Here is a 17,063-nt window from a genome sequence, read left to right as displayed (position 1 = left end):
TCGTGAATTTGTACAATCACAGTTCACCAAGGGAATCAAAGATTGGATCTTGACAAAGCTGACTACACTATCATCATCCATGACAGTGACTGCTTGTGACATGACATTGAGTTACCAGGGTACACAGTATAGCAGTGCCGCTTCGTAGATCCTTCTACAGATGTCAAGAGCTGACCTAAGTATCTTCAGATACCCATTCCTGAAGGTGATAGACAGGACCATAACGGTGTGTACTTCAGTACTATTCTCTTAGATTTCTTTATTGTATAGTGGACTGTAATATTTTGACTAGTTAATCTGATGTGATATATTTCCCTATTTAACATCTATCGACCTAAATCCTTATATACTGCATAAGCCATAAATATCTGTACGTATAAGAATATCGTATGTCTTTTGATTAATTTCTTCAAATAAGGAGTGTTGAATTTATGAAACAATATTTCAGGTTATGTATCCATGCACCACTATACAACTGCAATTATTGTGAAAATCACATCACAATTGTTTCATATGATCGAAATCCAAATTTAGTTATTTTTCATGCATGATGCATTTCTTCCTGACAGTCTCCAAGGTCCCTTGTGTTGTGTTAAACGTCCACACAATGCTACCAGACGCGTGTCTATTTAACATTCAGATAAGTTGGACTATATTTATGTTGAATATGTGAAACTTCATGGCACATCTATAGATTTTGTTGCCATATTGTCTCTGGGTCTTCATGGAAGAATCAGGGCTGGCTAGACTCATAAGTGAGAAGCCTTAGCTACGACCTGAGCTGAAAGTAAAATTAAACATTCTGAATTTATACATTTATTCACGGGTCATTAAAGTAATTCGATCCCTAGATGTAGCAACAAAGTTTGTATTGTAAGAATTAAATCAGATCATATCTACAGGTGCTTTGTTCGCCCGTCTGGACATTTACTCACTTATTTGGAATGGCTTTCTCCACCTCTCCATCCATCACTCCCTGTCTGTCGTGATGGTTGCCCTCTCTCTGCTCTGCAGGTATTATTTTGGTCACTGGTCTCTTGAGCTGTCCATACGTTTCTGCCAAAAAGCTTGAACCAGTTATTAACATTTAGCTGAAGCATCCTATATTTTATCTGTGGAGTCCAGTCACTCGAGAACTGACCATTATGGTAACCCCTTCTTCTCTCAAAGAGTGAGGTTGTGGGACTTATTTCATCTCTCCCTCTTCCTATAACTCATGTACCTCTGTGACTTGGGGTCTCTATAAACACTTGTGTAGCTCTTTTTCTTTCGCTGTATTTATCGTACCCGAAGCAGCCATGACTAGGATCTGTTTTCCTAATGCCATGTTGGCCGCTATAAATTGAAAAAAGTCAAACTGACCTTAAAACAAAGTAAAACATTCGTGTGGATTAAGGATTACATTTACTGAAAGGTGTGGGAATGTGTTCAGGGTCCAGTTTTCATGGTATTCCACAAGTAAGTCAGTAAAAGGATGGAGAAATCCCATGCATGGTCCCTCAAACTGGATTTCAAAACTGGTAATTAATCCAGTATCAACTCAAGAACTCAGTGTCTATTTTGATCTCCACATCTGTATCCTTACACTACCAAGTAATAGTAGTTGACCCTATATATCAATAAACTACGTAAGTGTATGCAAATCATAAAATCATAAATGATATGGGTTTTTTCATAACCCCAGACGACACGAGAAGCGAGCTCGGCAGATTAGAAGCCTGGCAACTGTAATCACAGGTCCACTTAGAAGCCAGACTTTGGCACAGCCGCCACGGTACTCACCTATGCACATATTTCCAGCATGTTTCCTCTAGTTCAGCAGACAATATTTGTCAAGATAATAAGTAAAAAAAAAAAAATTTTTTTTGAACAGTAATGTATTGGATGCCATAAAATCAGGATATATTGTGAAAAATCAGTGTCAAATATACATGTTGCCATCAAAATTGCATGCAAGACCACTTATCTTTAAGACAGTGCCTGAAAAACAAGTAGAATCATCTATGATTCCTTGGGTCTGACAGAATGATCAGTTCGCCGAGACGGGCGAGGCTTTCGTTCGATCATGTGCCAATTTACCTTTCTGTTTCTTATTATATACATGAATGCAAGTAGCAACTCACCACCAGACACTTTCGATTATGTTTTTAGAAATCAAAAGTACTAGAAACATAAAGTTAGTCAAGAAATAACATAAACAGTGGATAACTAATGAAAAGTACAACTGCCATGTTTGATTGCTTCAATAAATGATAAATGATTGCTTCAATAAATTGATTAACCCCCGATTAGGCCGGGGGTTAAATGAACCACAAGAAATGTCTAAAGAGACAAGAGTTTTTTTTTTCTAAGGATGCCCTATCTCTCTAAGTTCTCTGGCGAGGACTGATTGGGGTACATTGTACTGGAGGAACAAGATTATGGAAAGATGAGATGAATTAAAAGAGGAAAGGATGGGCATGAATGTCACGATGCTAAGTACAGAAGGTGAAGGAGTCCAGCGTCTGACATGCGGATCAAGATATCGTCAACGTAGGGAAGACTGATAAGTCGGATTGTTTTGGACACTGGCTATATGCGTGTAAAACTTGAACATCCTTAAACATGTTAGACCACAAAAGAAGGAATCAATCTTGTTTAATTTCAGAAAAGGGGAACAATAAACTGGTTAATCCATTTCAGAAAAGGGAAACTAAGCTGGTTAATCCAAACGCAAATTCTCCCTATATTTTTTTTTAGTATTACTGGTATCCCTCTGTTCAGTCCCAAAACAACATAGTTCACCCAGTAAAGCCATGGAATTTTCCTCTCCCTTTTGTCCACCCTTTCTACCTTTAAGAGTCTGGTATACTAACATCTGCGGAGCCTTGATTAATTTCGACATTCTATTTCTATCTTTTTTTTCACCGGATATGGCTTTTGACTTGGGCATGCTTTTGTCCTTGCCACGATGGTCATTCTTTGAACAAGAAATAGGAAACAATTTTCAGAGGAGAATTTTCAGAATATGAGCAGGATTCCTATTGACTTAAGAGGTGTATTAAAAGTTGGTGTAAGTATATTAATACATAAAGCAGGGAGAAATCGTGTTCGTGGATAAGTTGATAAAGCTAAGGCGGTTGTGACAAGAGACGCAGATCGAACAAGTAAAAGACGGAGCACATTTGGGGGGGAAATGGAAGAATACAGTGTTAAGTGGTCAGTGTTCTGAATGTATTTGGTTATAAGTTTAAAGGAAAATCGTTGAAAAATAGGAGGAAGAACTTTGAAGACTGGACAGAACCCCGACGAGCATTTCTACAGACAGGAAAAGAGGAAGAGATTAATGTACCAACAACCACGGTACCCGAGTGGCCAATAAAGATGTTAGGTGTGAGAGAACACGTGAGGGAGGACATCCAAAAAGTTAAGAGCAGATTTTGATATGCAAAGGACTGCAACATAGGCAGGATTCCCTAGTGTCTCTCAAAGAGGACAACTAAATATCAGAAAGATAAAGAGAAGATTTCAGAGTGATATCTCGCTTTGTGAAAGTTATGCCCCTACAAAACACGAATGGGATGGTATCAGATCCATATACCCTGCTAGGGTTGATTGAAAAAAAAACGAACTTTGAATGTTATGAAAAGAGGAATAAAAACCAGAGCGTTGCCATGTTCTTTAGAGAGAGTGAAAATATCCTCAGATCGCAAAAGCTAAGAGAAGGTAGTGAAATAAAGTTACTAGAGCTACTTTTAGCCAAAGACCGCAAAAAGGCTCACCAATGGGAAAGGACAGTTGCCATGATTACGTTTATTTTGGCATACGTTTATTTTGGCAAAGTACGAACAAGATACTTACAATGATGTTTAAAATGAAAGCTGGGTACAGAGAAGTTTTTGTAAGTCTGATGTGCCAGGTTGCATGTCCTGGCTTCAGGCTGGAAGAAGAGATAGACTTGCAAGAAGAATGGATGTCCTATACCTTATAAACAAAAAGATAATTACCTTTGGGTGCCAATAAACCCACACAAGACCGTAAGGTCAACACTGCCGATGGTCTACTCATCCACCAGATTACATGAGGAGATGGTTGACTGAAACCAGCTGTCCGGTGCACTCAGCCAACAGATGGCAGTAGTGGGTGAGCCAGCTGGCTAGTGCACCATCATGGCTGGCGCGTCCCTGGCGGCACCTCGCACAGTTTGTTGGTAAACAGGGCCGGGCAGCCATGAGCACTGGCCTCGGCACTCCCTGACCCTCCTCCAACACTCGGGTCAGTCTCCACAGTGTTCACAATTATGTCATAAGGATGTAATTGGTGTGTTTTATGGCTTGGAGTGTAATATTTGAGCGGGAGGTAAGTGTTTCCCTCGCCACAGTGTGAGTCGACAGGACTCGTGTATACTCAAGTGATGGAAGTTTTCAAAAGTTGGTGCGTGAAGGAAGGGAACATGAAGCTAATATCATAAAAATGAATTTTTAGTGGTGAAAGAACCACATCAAATTAAAGGCTGACATCTTACTAGGTGCTTCAGTACTGATACACAGCCACCTGTGAACGCCAAGAGCACAGCTTCATACAATAATGTATATTTCACCCATGATATTGTCTCATACACGGGTGGTGTAACCTTTAGTAGATATGTTGACTGTGATTTTAGTTTCTGAACAGTGAAAGAAATGCTGTTATCTTTAAATGAACCATTAGTGAAATCTTACAAATGAATATAGACCAAGTGGGCAGTGGTGAGAAATTCTGTTGCTGAATTTTGGCATAATTTTGGATGATTATTTACCTTGGGAAGCATTGAAAAGCGTGATTCAGTTGTTACAAAATCCTTATCACAAGTATGTGACAGTCAGCAGAACATTAGTTAAACCTGCAGTGATCACCTGAGGAATTAGAAGTAAGTTAGGGTCTGTTCCTTGATGAATTGTTTTCCTTTGTTTCATATTTATCTGTTTTTGACTAAAACTTAACATCAACTCTTGAAATCTAACTTCACTCTGCCTAACATGATGTATTATTGTGTGGTAAAAGTCTGTTTTAGCTGCACATCAAAACTATCCTAGGCTAATGGCTATTTATGTTTTAAGATGTTTTATGTGATTTGTTGTGATTACAGAAATACCTGCAGAGCATAAGTTTCTGCATTTTAGTATTAAATGACACTGAATAAGGCAATAAGGGTTATGTTCATCAGGGAAGATATGAGATTGGTTCATGTCAAAGTAGTTAATGCACTTGTAGAATATCAACATACCTTAAAAAGCTTTTACCTAGCAATATCAAGTAGTTTGCTGATGGGGTACACATGGCTCACTGTTGGCATCCAATACTTATGAGCATGATTAGAATGTTTCTACTAGATATTGAAACTTGAGATAAGTTTTGAGTGTTAGGGTTTTTTTATGGTTTCTTTAGATTTTTGACGTGACATATGTTATGTTTTAACCATGTTTTACTGTGCATACCTTATATAATTTTCTTTGAGTAAGTATAATGCTAGGTCTTGTTACTTAGGTGTTTCTGTCATTACAGTGAACTGTATAAAGCAATAAAAACACAAATAGTCATTTCCCATAGCTAGTTTCCGTCTGGAGCTCTAATAGGCTTTTACTCATTCTTTATATTTATCTCCAGTGGTGAAAGAGAGTTCTGTCAACTGTAAAGTATCAATTGATGTAATTATTTTTAATACAGATAGGTTATTTTTGCTGTATCCCAAGGTAAATAATTCCATTGTGTTGACACAGACTGATTGCTATTGTTAGCAATGCAGGAAATTCAACTTATGGAAACTGATGGTCATATCATTGGGTTTGATAAACGTAATGGAACTGTTTCCCCCAGGAGACTAGTTGTATGATGCTTAGATCTTATTCATCATTTGAATAAAAATGTAATACTAAAAATCAACTCATGATTAATTTAACCCTCTCTGTGGCTCTTAATATTCATGGTAAAGTGTGTGTGCAGAATATTCTCAGATATTTCAGAAAGATATTTTCCTTAGTCTTTTGCAGGATCATCTAGAAAGTGATTTTGATTATAAGACTCATCTAAGTGAAACATTACTTATGTGTGTTATGTGCCCTTTATTGTAGGCTGCTCTGCTGTACATCACATGAGATACTTCAGGAGTAGAGTACAGTAGTGAGGCATACGTAATGAGATTTTGGTATATTTGGAAATGTTTTTATTACAAACAAATGTTATTGATCAGTGGTGTTTTTGGAAGTGTTTTTGTCTCAAACAAATATTATTGCTAATGGTTTTCATTACTGAGGTCTTATTTTCTAAGAGCTCGTCAGCTTCACAAATTACATTATTACATGACAAGAGGGTGCAGCTCTCATAAAGGGCTTCATGATGTTTTTGGATAGATTAATCAGTGCAATGAATAAGATTTAGGCTGTAGTGACAGTTAATGCATAGGATGCCAGCACAAGGATTCATATCACTTAGGGCAGAGATGAGTCAAAAATTTTGATTGAATCAGTTTGTGCCCCATCTACTGCAAGTACAAAAAATAGTGCGATGTATACAACCTGGCAACAGTAAATGGGTTAATGAATAGTGTAAGTTTCTTAGTTTAGTTTTACGTTTCTTTTGTAGAAAAAAAGATGATTTGAAAAATTACATCAAACTAAGAATGAATAGCAGACACTTTGGCCCCAACTGACAGGTCCTTCAGTAATATATACTGACACCTCAACCCCTACAGACTGATTTGTGACCCCCCCCGACCACTATCGCTACTTAGATAAATAAATTTTACTGTTTAGATTATATAAAACTGATGTTTAAGTCAGTTGGGCATGAATATAGGAATTATGATAGAATGAATAGGGAAGAGGAGTTTCTTTGAGAACATTACAAAAATTAATCAGGATGATTAATAGGGATGTATGGAAAGCTAAAGAATCAATTAGGTCCAAAGGATTCTTTCAAATGTATTAAACAAAAAGTGAAGGAAAAATTATCCATGAAAAACAGATGTGGATGACTTTGTTGAAAAGAGTAAGGAGATTAGCAAGGTGTTAAACAAATCTGTCTTATAAGTTTACAAATTTTGGGAACAGTACCTGACTTCAATACAATATTTGAATGGAATGAAGTAGGTGAAATTAAAAAAATTTCAGCAAAGAGCGAAGATGTTGAGGAAGAAAATAGATTAAAACAAATGAAATTCTGGATGAAGGAATTTTCATCTTCAGTTTTGTTTGTTGCATATAAGCCAGAAATGAGATTAGCATAGACTGATCATATGTACTGTTGCTGAGAACTTAAGTGTTGAACATATTGAAGTAAGATTAGATTGGAAGTATTTTTGTTTCATTGTGTGGGTGTTGAAGTTTGTACTTTTTTGGTTGCTGGTGATTCATTGAGTGCCTTGTTATATGTAGTCTGCTTTTTTGTTATAATTTGTTTTGTCAGAGTTATGACTAGGCAAGTGAGACATAGTTTAGGGTGGAGTGGATTTTTTGTGCAGGATAGTAAGGGGTTCTTTTCTTTGTCTAGAATTGGCATTAGTAAGTGTTTTGGGGGCATTTAATTCACTTTTTTTAATGTTGAATGCTTCAGTCATGGACTGCAGTCCACATCAAGGCTGGGCCTTAATTGAAATATAGAGAATTATGAAGCAGATTAAGAATTTTTGAGGTGAAAAACCTGTCTTTTAAAATGTGCTAGGTCATAGTCATTAGGAAAGACATGAGAGGGTAGAGAGTTCCAGAGCTTCGATGTGTAGAGAAAGAAGCAGGTATGAAAATGGCTCTCCTTGAGTTGCTGATGGCCACGCAATAATCATGTGACGCAGCAGCTTGGTATTGCATGGTCTAGATAGTGGTGTGGGCACACAAGCAACCAGCTCTCTGGAGCAAAATTCAAAGTAATATCCATAGAAGAGGGAAAATGAACCAACATTGCAGCATAAGGTAAGGGGGTCAGATTGGAAGTTAGCTTGGGGCAGTTTATGAGTCAGATCGCTTTCAACTCAACTCTGTCAAGTAAGGATGCAGAGCTAGAACCACCCTAAATGTGAGAGCATTACTCCAAACAAGGGTGAAATCAGTCCCTTGTATAAACAGAGCAACTGTTTAGAGAAGTTTTGGCATGTAAACAGGACACTCAGTTTTTTTAGAAGTAGACTTATCTGTTCCTGTAATGTGGGGTTTTCTTGAAAGAGTGGATGTTACAGGAATGCCAAGTATGTTCATTGAGTCAAGAGGTGGAATTATAGAACCATCAAAGGAGAGACGAGGTTTGTGAGGAGTTTTCGATAGAGAGATGGGTAGAAACTGGGTCTTGGAGGCATTAAACTTAGCAAAATTTTGTCTATCCCATTGAGATATCCTGCCCAAGTATGAGTGTATTGAGGAGGCTGTGTGAAGACAAGATGCAGCTCGAGTGAGAGAAGTAGCAGAATTGAAGTACGTGGCTGAATGCAGTGTTGAGTCGTCAGCGTTTGAATGCATTATGTTATTTGTGGAGGAGAGGATATAGTTAAAAAAAAAAAAAAAGGAGAAAAAGCATAGGGGACAGGACAGAACCTTTAGGGACACCACTGTTGATGGAGAGAATGGGGCAGGCTGATCCATCAACAACCACAGAGATAGATCAGCCAGATATGAAGGAGCAAAGTGAGGCAGGGAAGCCAAAGGAGGGGAGCTTGAAGATGAGACCCCATTGCCAACACCCTGTCAAAAGCCTTAGATATGTCAAGGGCAACTATGCTTGACTCCCCCAAATCATTTAGGGGTGATGACTGAACATTATTAAGATAGGAAAGAATATCACCAGTGGATGTCACCTTAAGGAAGCCATTCTGGTGATCATTGAGAATACTGTGCTTTTTAAGGTGTTTAAGGATATGGGAGTTGGGGAGGGATTCAAAGACCTTGAAAATGATAGATGTCAAAGCAATAGGATGATAGTTAGAGGGGTCAGAACTGTCTCCCTTTGATTTAATATTTGAGGTGGGGAGTGAATGTTATGTATGTCTTGTGTTATAACGGTATTGTTGGAGTCCTGTTGACTCACCACTGTCATTTTGTTGTCTTGCCAGAGGCATTTTCCCCAGCAAACTGTAACTGGCTTGGTAGCCTGGATGACCTTATTGTTATTTTTCTGCAGAGACAGTTGTTGAGTTTCCCATCTGGGTTGCTTGGATTATACTAGTGACTAAGTATTGTGAGTCACTTCCCATATGAGAGGGAGGAATCTTCTCCCTCTGGTCAGTCTTTTGTCAGCTCAAAGCTGAGTCACGGTGTCCACTGCAAATGTGAAACTTGGCTGCAGAGTCAAACTACCAAGCCATGTGCCTCTAGCCCTTTTTTATAATTGTATGTTGCAGTTTAAAGGATAGGAAATAACAGGGAAAGCAGCAGGGGTGTAGGATCTGTCTATTTAGTGTTATTGGTAGATATGAAAAACTCATTGAGGAAATACAGAATTTTTCAAGGAGGAATTAGATCAGATTTTCCTCGGCATACCAGAGCATCCCATCAGCACAAGATATGCAGCATCTAGAAAACTTGTATATAAGTTTTTCATGAGGAAAACCTGCTCAGAGACTTGGTGGAGGGGTAGAGGACAGCTTTCCTAATAAATTGATATACCTACCACTTATGAATATGAATAGAAAGCAGTATGATTTGTTAAGTTGCTTTGATAATGCAATTATATCTTTTTCAGTTATTGGTGTTATGGGTTTCGACCTGACAAGGTTCCAGGGGGAGGTGGATGAGGAGCTGCTTTGCCCTATTTGCTCAGAAGTCCTGGAGGATCCACTTCAGGTAAAGATTTTTTAGCCATATTATTAAAGAATTTTCAGAAATGATGAAGGACTGAACATTGCTGCCATGAGTTTGTACTGTCAGACTCACTGGAAGCATGTTTTACAAACTGATCACAGAAGACAGTCTTCATAGAGATTTTGTTAGATATGATTTAAAGTAAACCTCAAGGAACATTTAGGTATTTGACGTCCTATTCCCAGAATGAAAGATTGATATACTCTAAGACAAAGCATCTCAGGAAAGCCTGTTAGGCTGAGAACTCTCAGTGTTACTGACAGCAGCTACTCCCTAAGGGCATGCTTCTCAGCAAAATGCCAAGTTTGCTGTTATGGGTTAGGCTATAATAAAATGAATTGCTAGATTTAGCTACAGATTATACTAATGTACCATGGCATAATTTAAGAATGTATGGGGTATTGAGAAAGTGATTAACTAACGAGTTGTAGTACAACAGGGAGGCCTCATTTTACCTTGGTGTTTTAGTATAATATTGATAGCTTGTACTAATGCATGTCTTCTGACCAGCATGTCACTTGCTGTACATTCAACGTGATGTTATTAATGTAAAAGACTCCTGTCTTTTGACTTCATGCCGCATGTAGGAAAGGTACACCATGGATGAGTGAGTTGATTGATTATGGCAAGGAAGTGTGAGGAATGATTTTCAGGTCAGACATTGTGAAAGCATTTTGTGTATGGAATGCATATGAATGGAGATGGCCTCACTTGAAATAAATTAATGCGTAAATTGAAAATATAAGAAACCATATTGTAAGTGTGAAATTGTATGTTTCAATTATAACCTGGGTGTGTGAGCATAGATGTGTAAATTGGAATTTTAAGAAGCACTATTGTAAGTGTGAAAGTCTGTGTTTCTACTGTATGAGTGAGTTCAGAAGCTGTTTACCTAATCAGTCCTTGAAATTGGTAGTAGAATAATGATGACATGTAGGAATATTGTTAGACAGACAGATTAAGAGGCTACAAAGTGTACTTTCAATAAGGGTACTAGAATGTAAGGACTTTTATCAGAGAAAATTGAAATCCAATGTAGTTAAAGCAACTGATAATGAATATTCAAGGAAAAAATTTGAGCTTTTAATTGTGTTAAGGTTTGTTGGAAAGAAGAATGCAGTCTGCTGTAATGTCTTGTTATATGATACTTATGTGTCTTAGGAAAATGACTTGTTGAATGCAAGGTGTAGGAATGTATTTCTGAGAAGTAAATGTGGATTTCAAAGATAAGATAGATTGAGGCGAAAGAAACATTGAGTAGATCAGTATTTTGAAGGATCAAATTGATTACGTAAAAGATGCAATATTAAGGTTGTATGCAAATGAGGAAACAGTGGATACTAAATTTAAGGATGGCTAAGGCAAAGGGGTAAGGACAGAATGAGGAAGTACTGCTTGGACGACAGGAACTCCCATCTCAGAGATATGTCTTTCACTAATGCTTGATTTGTGTGCAATATCATTCTTAGAATATATGGTGTCTGGGAATTGCTGCTGAGTGTGAAAGTCTGTGTAGTTTATTGTGTTTTAAGTAGATGATTCATCTCTCTCAGATCTTTATTTGTTGTGCATGTTCTTGACCATTATGGGCTTCTTGATAATAACAGATTGTGTATTTAAACATACTGTTTGCATAGTGTGATAATTTCAAAGAATCTGACAAACACGTACTTAAGAACTGCTTTCAGAGGGATTACTAGAACTGTCATTTATGGAACAAAATTGTGTTTAGAGGCATTTTCCTCTCCACATACCTCTAAAGCTTTTGATAAGGTGTGGCATTAGTCTTTGTTCTCTAAACTTGCTTTTTTTGGATAATCTGCTTCTCTTTGTTCCATAATGCAAAGCTCCCTCTCTAGGTGTTCCATTGCAGTAGTAACATCCCCTTCTTATCCTATGAACAGTGAAGAATCTCAGAGGTCTATCCTGTCACTTGTCTTTCATCTCTTTAGAGCCTTTGTTTTGCTATCCTTTTCTTCTGTTGCTTACACGTTTATTTTTTTTCCAGACCACCTCGACTGGACCTTGGGTCTGTGTATCTATGTATCTATACCTTTAAATGATTTTTCTTTAACCTCTAACCATGTTAACTCAGTGCTGATGATACATTTTATTTACCTCACTTCCCCTCCCTTGCACCATCAAATACTTGTTTTCTCTCTTTCATACTCAGTATTATCTCTCAGATCAGACATGTGCAAGATTTCAGAATGGGGAAGCAGTAAACAAGTTTAATTTGATAGCACTAAAATGCAGTTTTTTCCTGCATCTCCTCCTAAGAGTTACTTGTTTCCCTTTGTTCAATTTCAGAATGCCATAATTCAACCCTGTAATAAAGAACATGTTGGGCATGTTTTTGAAAAAGTATTCTGTTCAGTTAAGCCTTTTTTGTAGTTACTACTACTTGCTTTTTACATACTTTTGGGATATATTTGTAAATAGATTTATGGTTGTGCTTTATAAAGTTTTTATTTCAGGCTCCTTCTTGTGAGCATGCCTTCTGTAGTGGCTGCATCAATGAATGGTTATCTAGGCAACAAACATGTCCAGTTGATCGCCAGCCTATTACCTCCTCCCAGCTCAAGTCTGTACCACGGATACTACGCAGCTTACTGTCAAAGTGAGTTCCCTAAGTATATCATAGTGATATTTCCTCTAAGGCTTAGTTACCAAGCGAAGATAGAAAATGGCAAACAAGTTGACAACACCAAGGTGGGAAATGGCAAACCAGTTGACAACACCAAGGCAAACAAGTTGACAAAGATATGTAGCTGTATAGCATATTGAAGCTGTTACCAGACTGTGCCTTCATAAGGTAACATTGTAACTTAAAAACACTTTCAACAAAGCTTTATTATGTCAGTGGATGAAAATGAGTGCTGTCTTTGTGATGATTACCTTTTTTTTTTTATGTTGGAAGCTCCAGTCACAGAATAAAGTCCACATCAAGACCAGGCCTTGATTGAAATAGAGAGAGGATTATGAAAGGGAAAAAGAATAGACAAGGGAAAGTATTTATGTATTTTGGAGAAAGGGAAAAAACCTGTCTTTTAAACCATGCCACGTCCTGTTTATTGGGAAAGACATGAGCGTGTAGAGTTCCAAAGCTTCAAGTAGTAAGGAGAAAAACAGTTATCAAAATGGCCCACCCTTGCATTGCTAATGGCCACACAGTGATTATGTATCTTAGCAACTTGCTGAATATTGCATGGACTAGCTAGTGATGGGGGTACATGAGCTGCCGGTTTTTGTGAGCAAGAACCAAAGTAACCAGGGCATGTGAAGCGTCTGGGGTAAACCATGGAAAGTTCTGTGGGGCCTGGATGTGGAAAGGGAGCTGTGGTTTTGGTGCATTATACATGACAGCTAGAGACTGAGTGTGAAGGAATGTGGCCTTTGTTGTCTTTTCCTAGTGCTACCTCACGCACATGCGGGGGTAGGGGGTTGTCATTTCATGTGTGGCAGGGTGGCGACGGGAATGAATAAGGGCAGACAGTATGAATTATGTACATGTGTATATATGTATGTGTCTATGTGTGTATATATATGTATATGTTGAGATGTATAGGTATGTATATGTGCATGTGTAGATGTGTATGTATATACATGTGTATGTGGGTGGGTTGGACCATTCTTTTTTTCTCTTTCCTTGATTTATTTTATTATAATATATTATTTGTTTCTTGCTTTTTAGTCCATTGATTTATACTGCTCCATTTACTTTGTTTATTTCCATATATTTATTTTTTCTTCAGACAGTGTTTTTGTGCACTGTAGTAGTATCATGTTTGATAAATGTGAAAGAAATGGGAGTAAGAAATAGCAATAATGTATTGTCATGTGGTCCCCTGTGGAGCAAATAATCTGAGTGATAATTGGAGGCAAGTCAACACCAGTAAGGTATTTGCTGCCACTACATTATTTATTTTACATGGTTTTGCTAAATACTTTGTTTTTTTGAGTCCAATATAAACAAGATAAACAAAGATTCTTCATGCAATACATAAAGGACTGTTATTCCCTTGCTCTGACAGTTTTCCTTCTGACTGGTTTCTACTGGTACAGATAGGGTGGGAGAGTGGAAACCTTACTGCCTCAGAAAGGATATTTTCCCTTGCTCTGGTAGTGTAGACAAGAATTTATTGGTGGAAATAGTGAAACAAGTAAATGAAGAGACCTCCCCTGGCATGATATGACAAACCTAACTTTAGTAGCATTTCATTTTTTACCGTGTTTTATTTGTTGTTCTTTTACCATTTGTAATAAAACATGCTTTTACATATGTATAACTCTTTTTAAACCAGGTATTCCCAGTCTTCAGTCTTTTTTCAGCACACAAATCCACAAACTTCACCATTTCCATTCACAACACTGAATACCCATATACGCCAATTATACCCACAACTGCCACATTACACACCACATTTAAATCACCTATCACTGCCTGGTCTCATGCACCAAAGCTGCTGACACACTCACTCAGCTGCTCCCAAAACTCTTGCCTCTTATGATCTTTCTTCTCATGACCAATTGCATAAGCACCAATAATCACATCTCTCTCCATCCACTTTCAGTTTTACCCATATCAAACTAGAACTTACTTTCTTACACTCTTTCACACACTCCCACAACTCCTGCTTCAAGAGTTCAAGTTCCTCAATGCATTTAACAATTTATGCTTACAAAGATTAATTTTTTGCTATATATTATTTAGTAAAAATCTCAGTGCTCCACTCGAGTATTTAGAGAACTCTTGTGATCAGATAGGGCCATTGTCCATTTTATTTGAGTAAACAGGACTAAAGTGTATTTAAATGTATATATTTTCCTCATCATTAAAGGAGACAGTTGATCATTATTTTCATCACTTATTCCATCTTATTCACCCCAGGTTATACATATCCTGTGACAACAAACCTCATGGTTGCACTTCAGTTGTGAAACTTGATGCGTTGACTTCACACCTGGAAGAGTGTGAGTTCAACCCTAAGCGTCCGGTGCCTTGTGAACAGGGATGTGGTTTAGTTGTACCCAAGGATGAGCTAAAGGTATGATTTATTATCTGTGACATCCTTATTTGCATTTAATATACCAGTCATCCGGAATTTATTAAGAAAAGGTCATTCTTCTGTGCTGATTGAAGTCTTGACCATGTAGAATAATGGTTGATATCTTGTATAATGTTTAAGATAATCTGCAACAATGTTTTAGATGAATAAGATATTGATGTTTTTAAGTAGACTTTTTATCCTTGAAACTAGGTTTTGTACATACCTACAACAACAACAGTGAATAAGTTTAATAGAAGAAAAGAAAGAAGAATGAAAAATAATTTTTCTTCTTTCTTATCTTTCATACATGATTACTGTTTTTACATAAGCAAGGTAGCATCCAACTTTCTGAAATTGAAATACAAGGAGGGGAGGGTTTCCAACCCCTCTTTTACTCTTATACTCTTTTACTCTCTTTCATAGCCATGCAGGGAATACATGGAAAGTATTCATCCCCAAGCCCCATAGATATATACATATATCTATATGTTTTATATACATGTATGCTGTTTCCCACGTTATTGAGGTAATGTCTGGAACAGATGAGAAAATAAAAGAAATTTAATTAGATCTAGCCATATTCATATTCATATTCAGGAACAGACAAATGAGCCTTTGAGGAAAAATCCTCTGTCAGTACCTTTTTCCGTTCCTGCTGATATTTGATCATGAATCATTTTTTTGTTTACCTCATTTTGTTTTCTTTATATGTGAATCATAAACACTAATACAGTTATCTCATTTTATTTCAGGACCACAACTGCCTTCGGGAGTTAAGAAGTTTAATACAAAACCAGGCAGGGAAAATTGCTGAGCTACAGCAGGAGCTTGCTGAAAATAAATATCAGCTTAATGAACAAAAACGGGAAATTCAGCTCCTAAAGGTAGATTTTTTTTTCATGAGCAAGCATGATGATTGTAAAGTACTGAGCTATTGATAAAATTTTGTACACTGAATTTCTTTCTAATAATTTGAAGTATACATTTTTCATGGTGTTACTGGACTTTACCTGCAAGTGGTTACTCGGTGAGCAAGAGGTCCCCTTTGGCTAAGCTCTCATTATCAATGGATGAAAGGGAGCAGTCCGGTTGAGTACCTTCTTGTTCTGAGGGAGTCCATCATATCCCTTCTCCTGCATGGAGTACAGCCCTTGAAGATGTTGGAATTCTGTAGATGGGGTCCTCATGCAGTATTATTATAGTAATGTACATTTTTACCATATTTCTACATTGAATGAATTTGTTTTGGTTGTGGGCACTTTTAAACAAACTTTACAAGACTGTAGAACCTTGAATGTGACATTGGTCTTGTAGGTAAAGTGGTACTTAAGCAAATCAATGCTTACACTTTTTGATATTTAGTGATTCTACTTTATGATAAGATTGGAGTGTAATTTGGTGCTTTATATTATATTTTACAGGTGGGTGAGGGTTATGAAGATAATACAGCTGGGTGAGGGTTGTGAAGATAATAGAAAATGTAGTGTTTGTTAGTATGAAAGTAGGTGAAATTTCTGTGGGATATCATTATGAATGGTGAACAAATCAAAGCTATGGATGAGTTGTAAGTATTTAGGGTCCTGTAAAGTTCAGTTAGGAATTTAGTGGGAAAGTTGAAACTGATGGTAGTCGTATAAGGTGAATAGGAAAAAATTGACTTTAGAGTGTGCAAGATACTTTCATGAATGAGTACTTTACCCAACTTTGATATAAGGATGTGAAACCAAAGTATTATATATAAGCCAGTAAGCCAGGAGGGTTCAAGAATAAGAACAGTAAAGATGGATATTTTGTGTAATATAGTAGACATGGGAAGGATGCCCTGTCTTCAAAATCTTGCTGTATCTAAGTTTTGTCAGGAATGGAAACAATGGCCTCATTCTCTCACATCCATTGTCTAGATTTCGTGTATATTTCACCAAAACCAGAACCTATCATCCACTGCCAAGCCCTACAAATATCTGACTCTTTGGCCTTCATTCAGTGTTTCAGATTCATTGGGGGAAGATTCACTTACAGTGAGAGAAAAACATTATTTTTTCATACCAGAAGAGCCATGTTACTTATCATGAAGAAAAGGATGAAATATTCCATTTTATTCTTTAAACTTATATGCAAAAAGGATAAGTATTGTGAAGAAATCATTTGAAATGCACAATTTTGAAAGTTGTTTTATAGAACAGTATGGTCATGTGAAATGTATGGCAGACGG

The 17,063-nt window shown here is 37.2% G+C and overlaps 1 protein-coding gene across 4 annotated transcripts in view; it reads left to right on the top strand.

Annotated features, from left to right (window-relative positions):
• Positions 1 to 4,118: 4,118 nt before the first annotated feature.
• Positions 4,119 to 17,063, top strand: part of elgi (E3 ubiquitin-protein ligase NRDP1 elgi) — a 28,772-nt gene continuing 15,827 nt past the window's right edge. Inside the window, exons 1-5 of one of the 4 annotated variants that reach the window (XM_071663906.1) lie at positions 4,119 to 4,254; positions 9,682 to 9,782; positions 12,278 to 12,420; positions 14,692 to 14,848; positions 15,604 to 15,735. In XM_071663906.1, coding sequence (XP_071520007.1) covers positions 9,693 to 9,782; positions 12,278 to 12,420; positions 14,692 to 14,848; positions 15,604 to 15,735 — 522 coding nt within the window. In that variant the 5' untranslated portion in view covers positions 4,119 to 4,254; positions 9,682 to 9,692. Of the gene's footprint in view, positions 4,889 to 9,681; positions 9,783 to 12,277; positions 12,421 to 14,691; positions 14,849 to 15,603; positions 15,736 to 17,063 lie in introns of all 4 variants that reach the window. The other 3 variants (XM_071663910.1, XM_071663909.1, XM_071663908.1) reach the window with 3 other exon arrangements.

The sequence above is a fragment of the Panulirus ornatus genome, chromosome 8 (genome assembly GCF_036320965.1).
Source record: "Panulirus ornatus isolate Po-2019 chromosome 8, ASM3632096v1, whole genome shotgun sequence".
Taxonomy (NCBI): Eukaryota; Metazoa; Arthropoda; class Malacostraca; order Decapoda; family Palinuridae; genus Panulirus; species Panulirus ornatus.
This window is presented reverse-complemented; position numbering and strand designations above follow the sequence as displayed.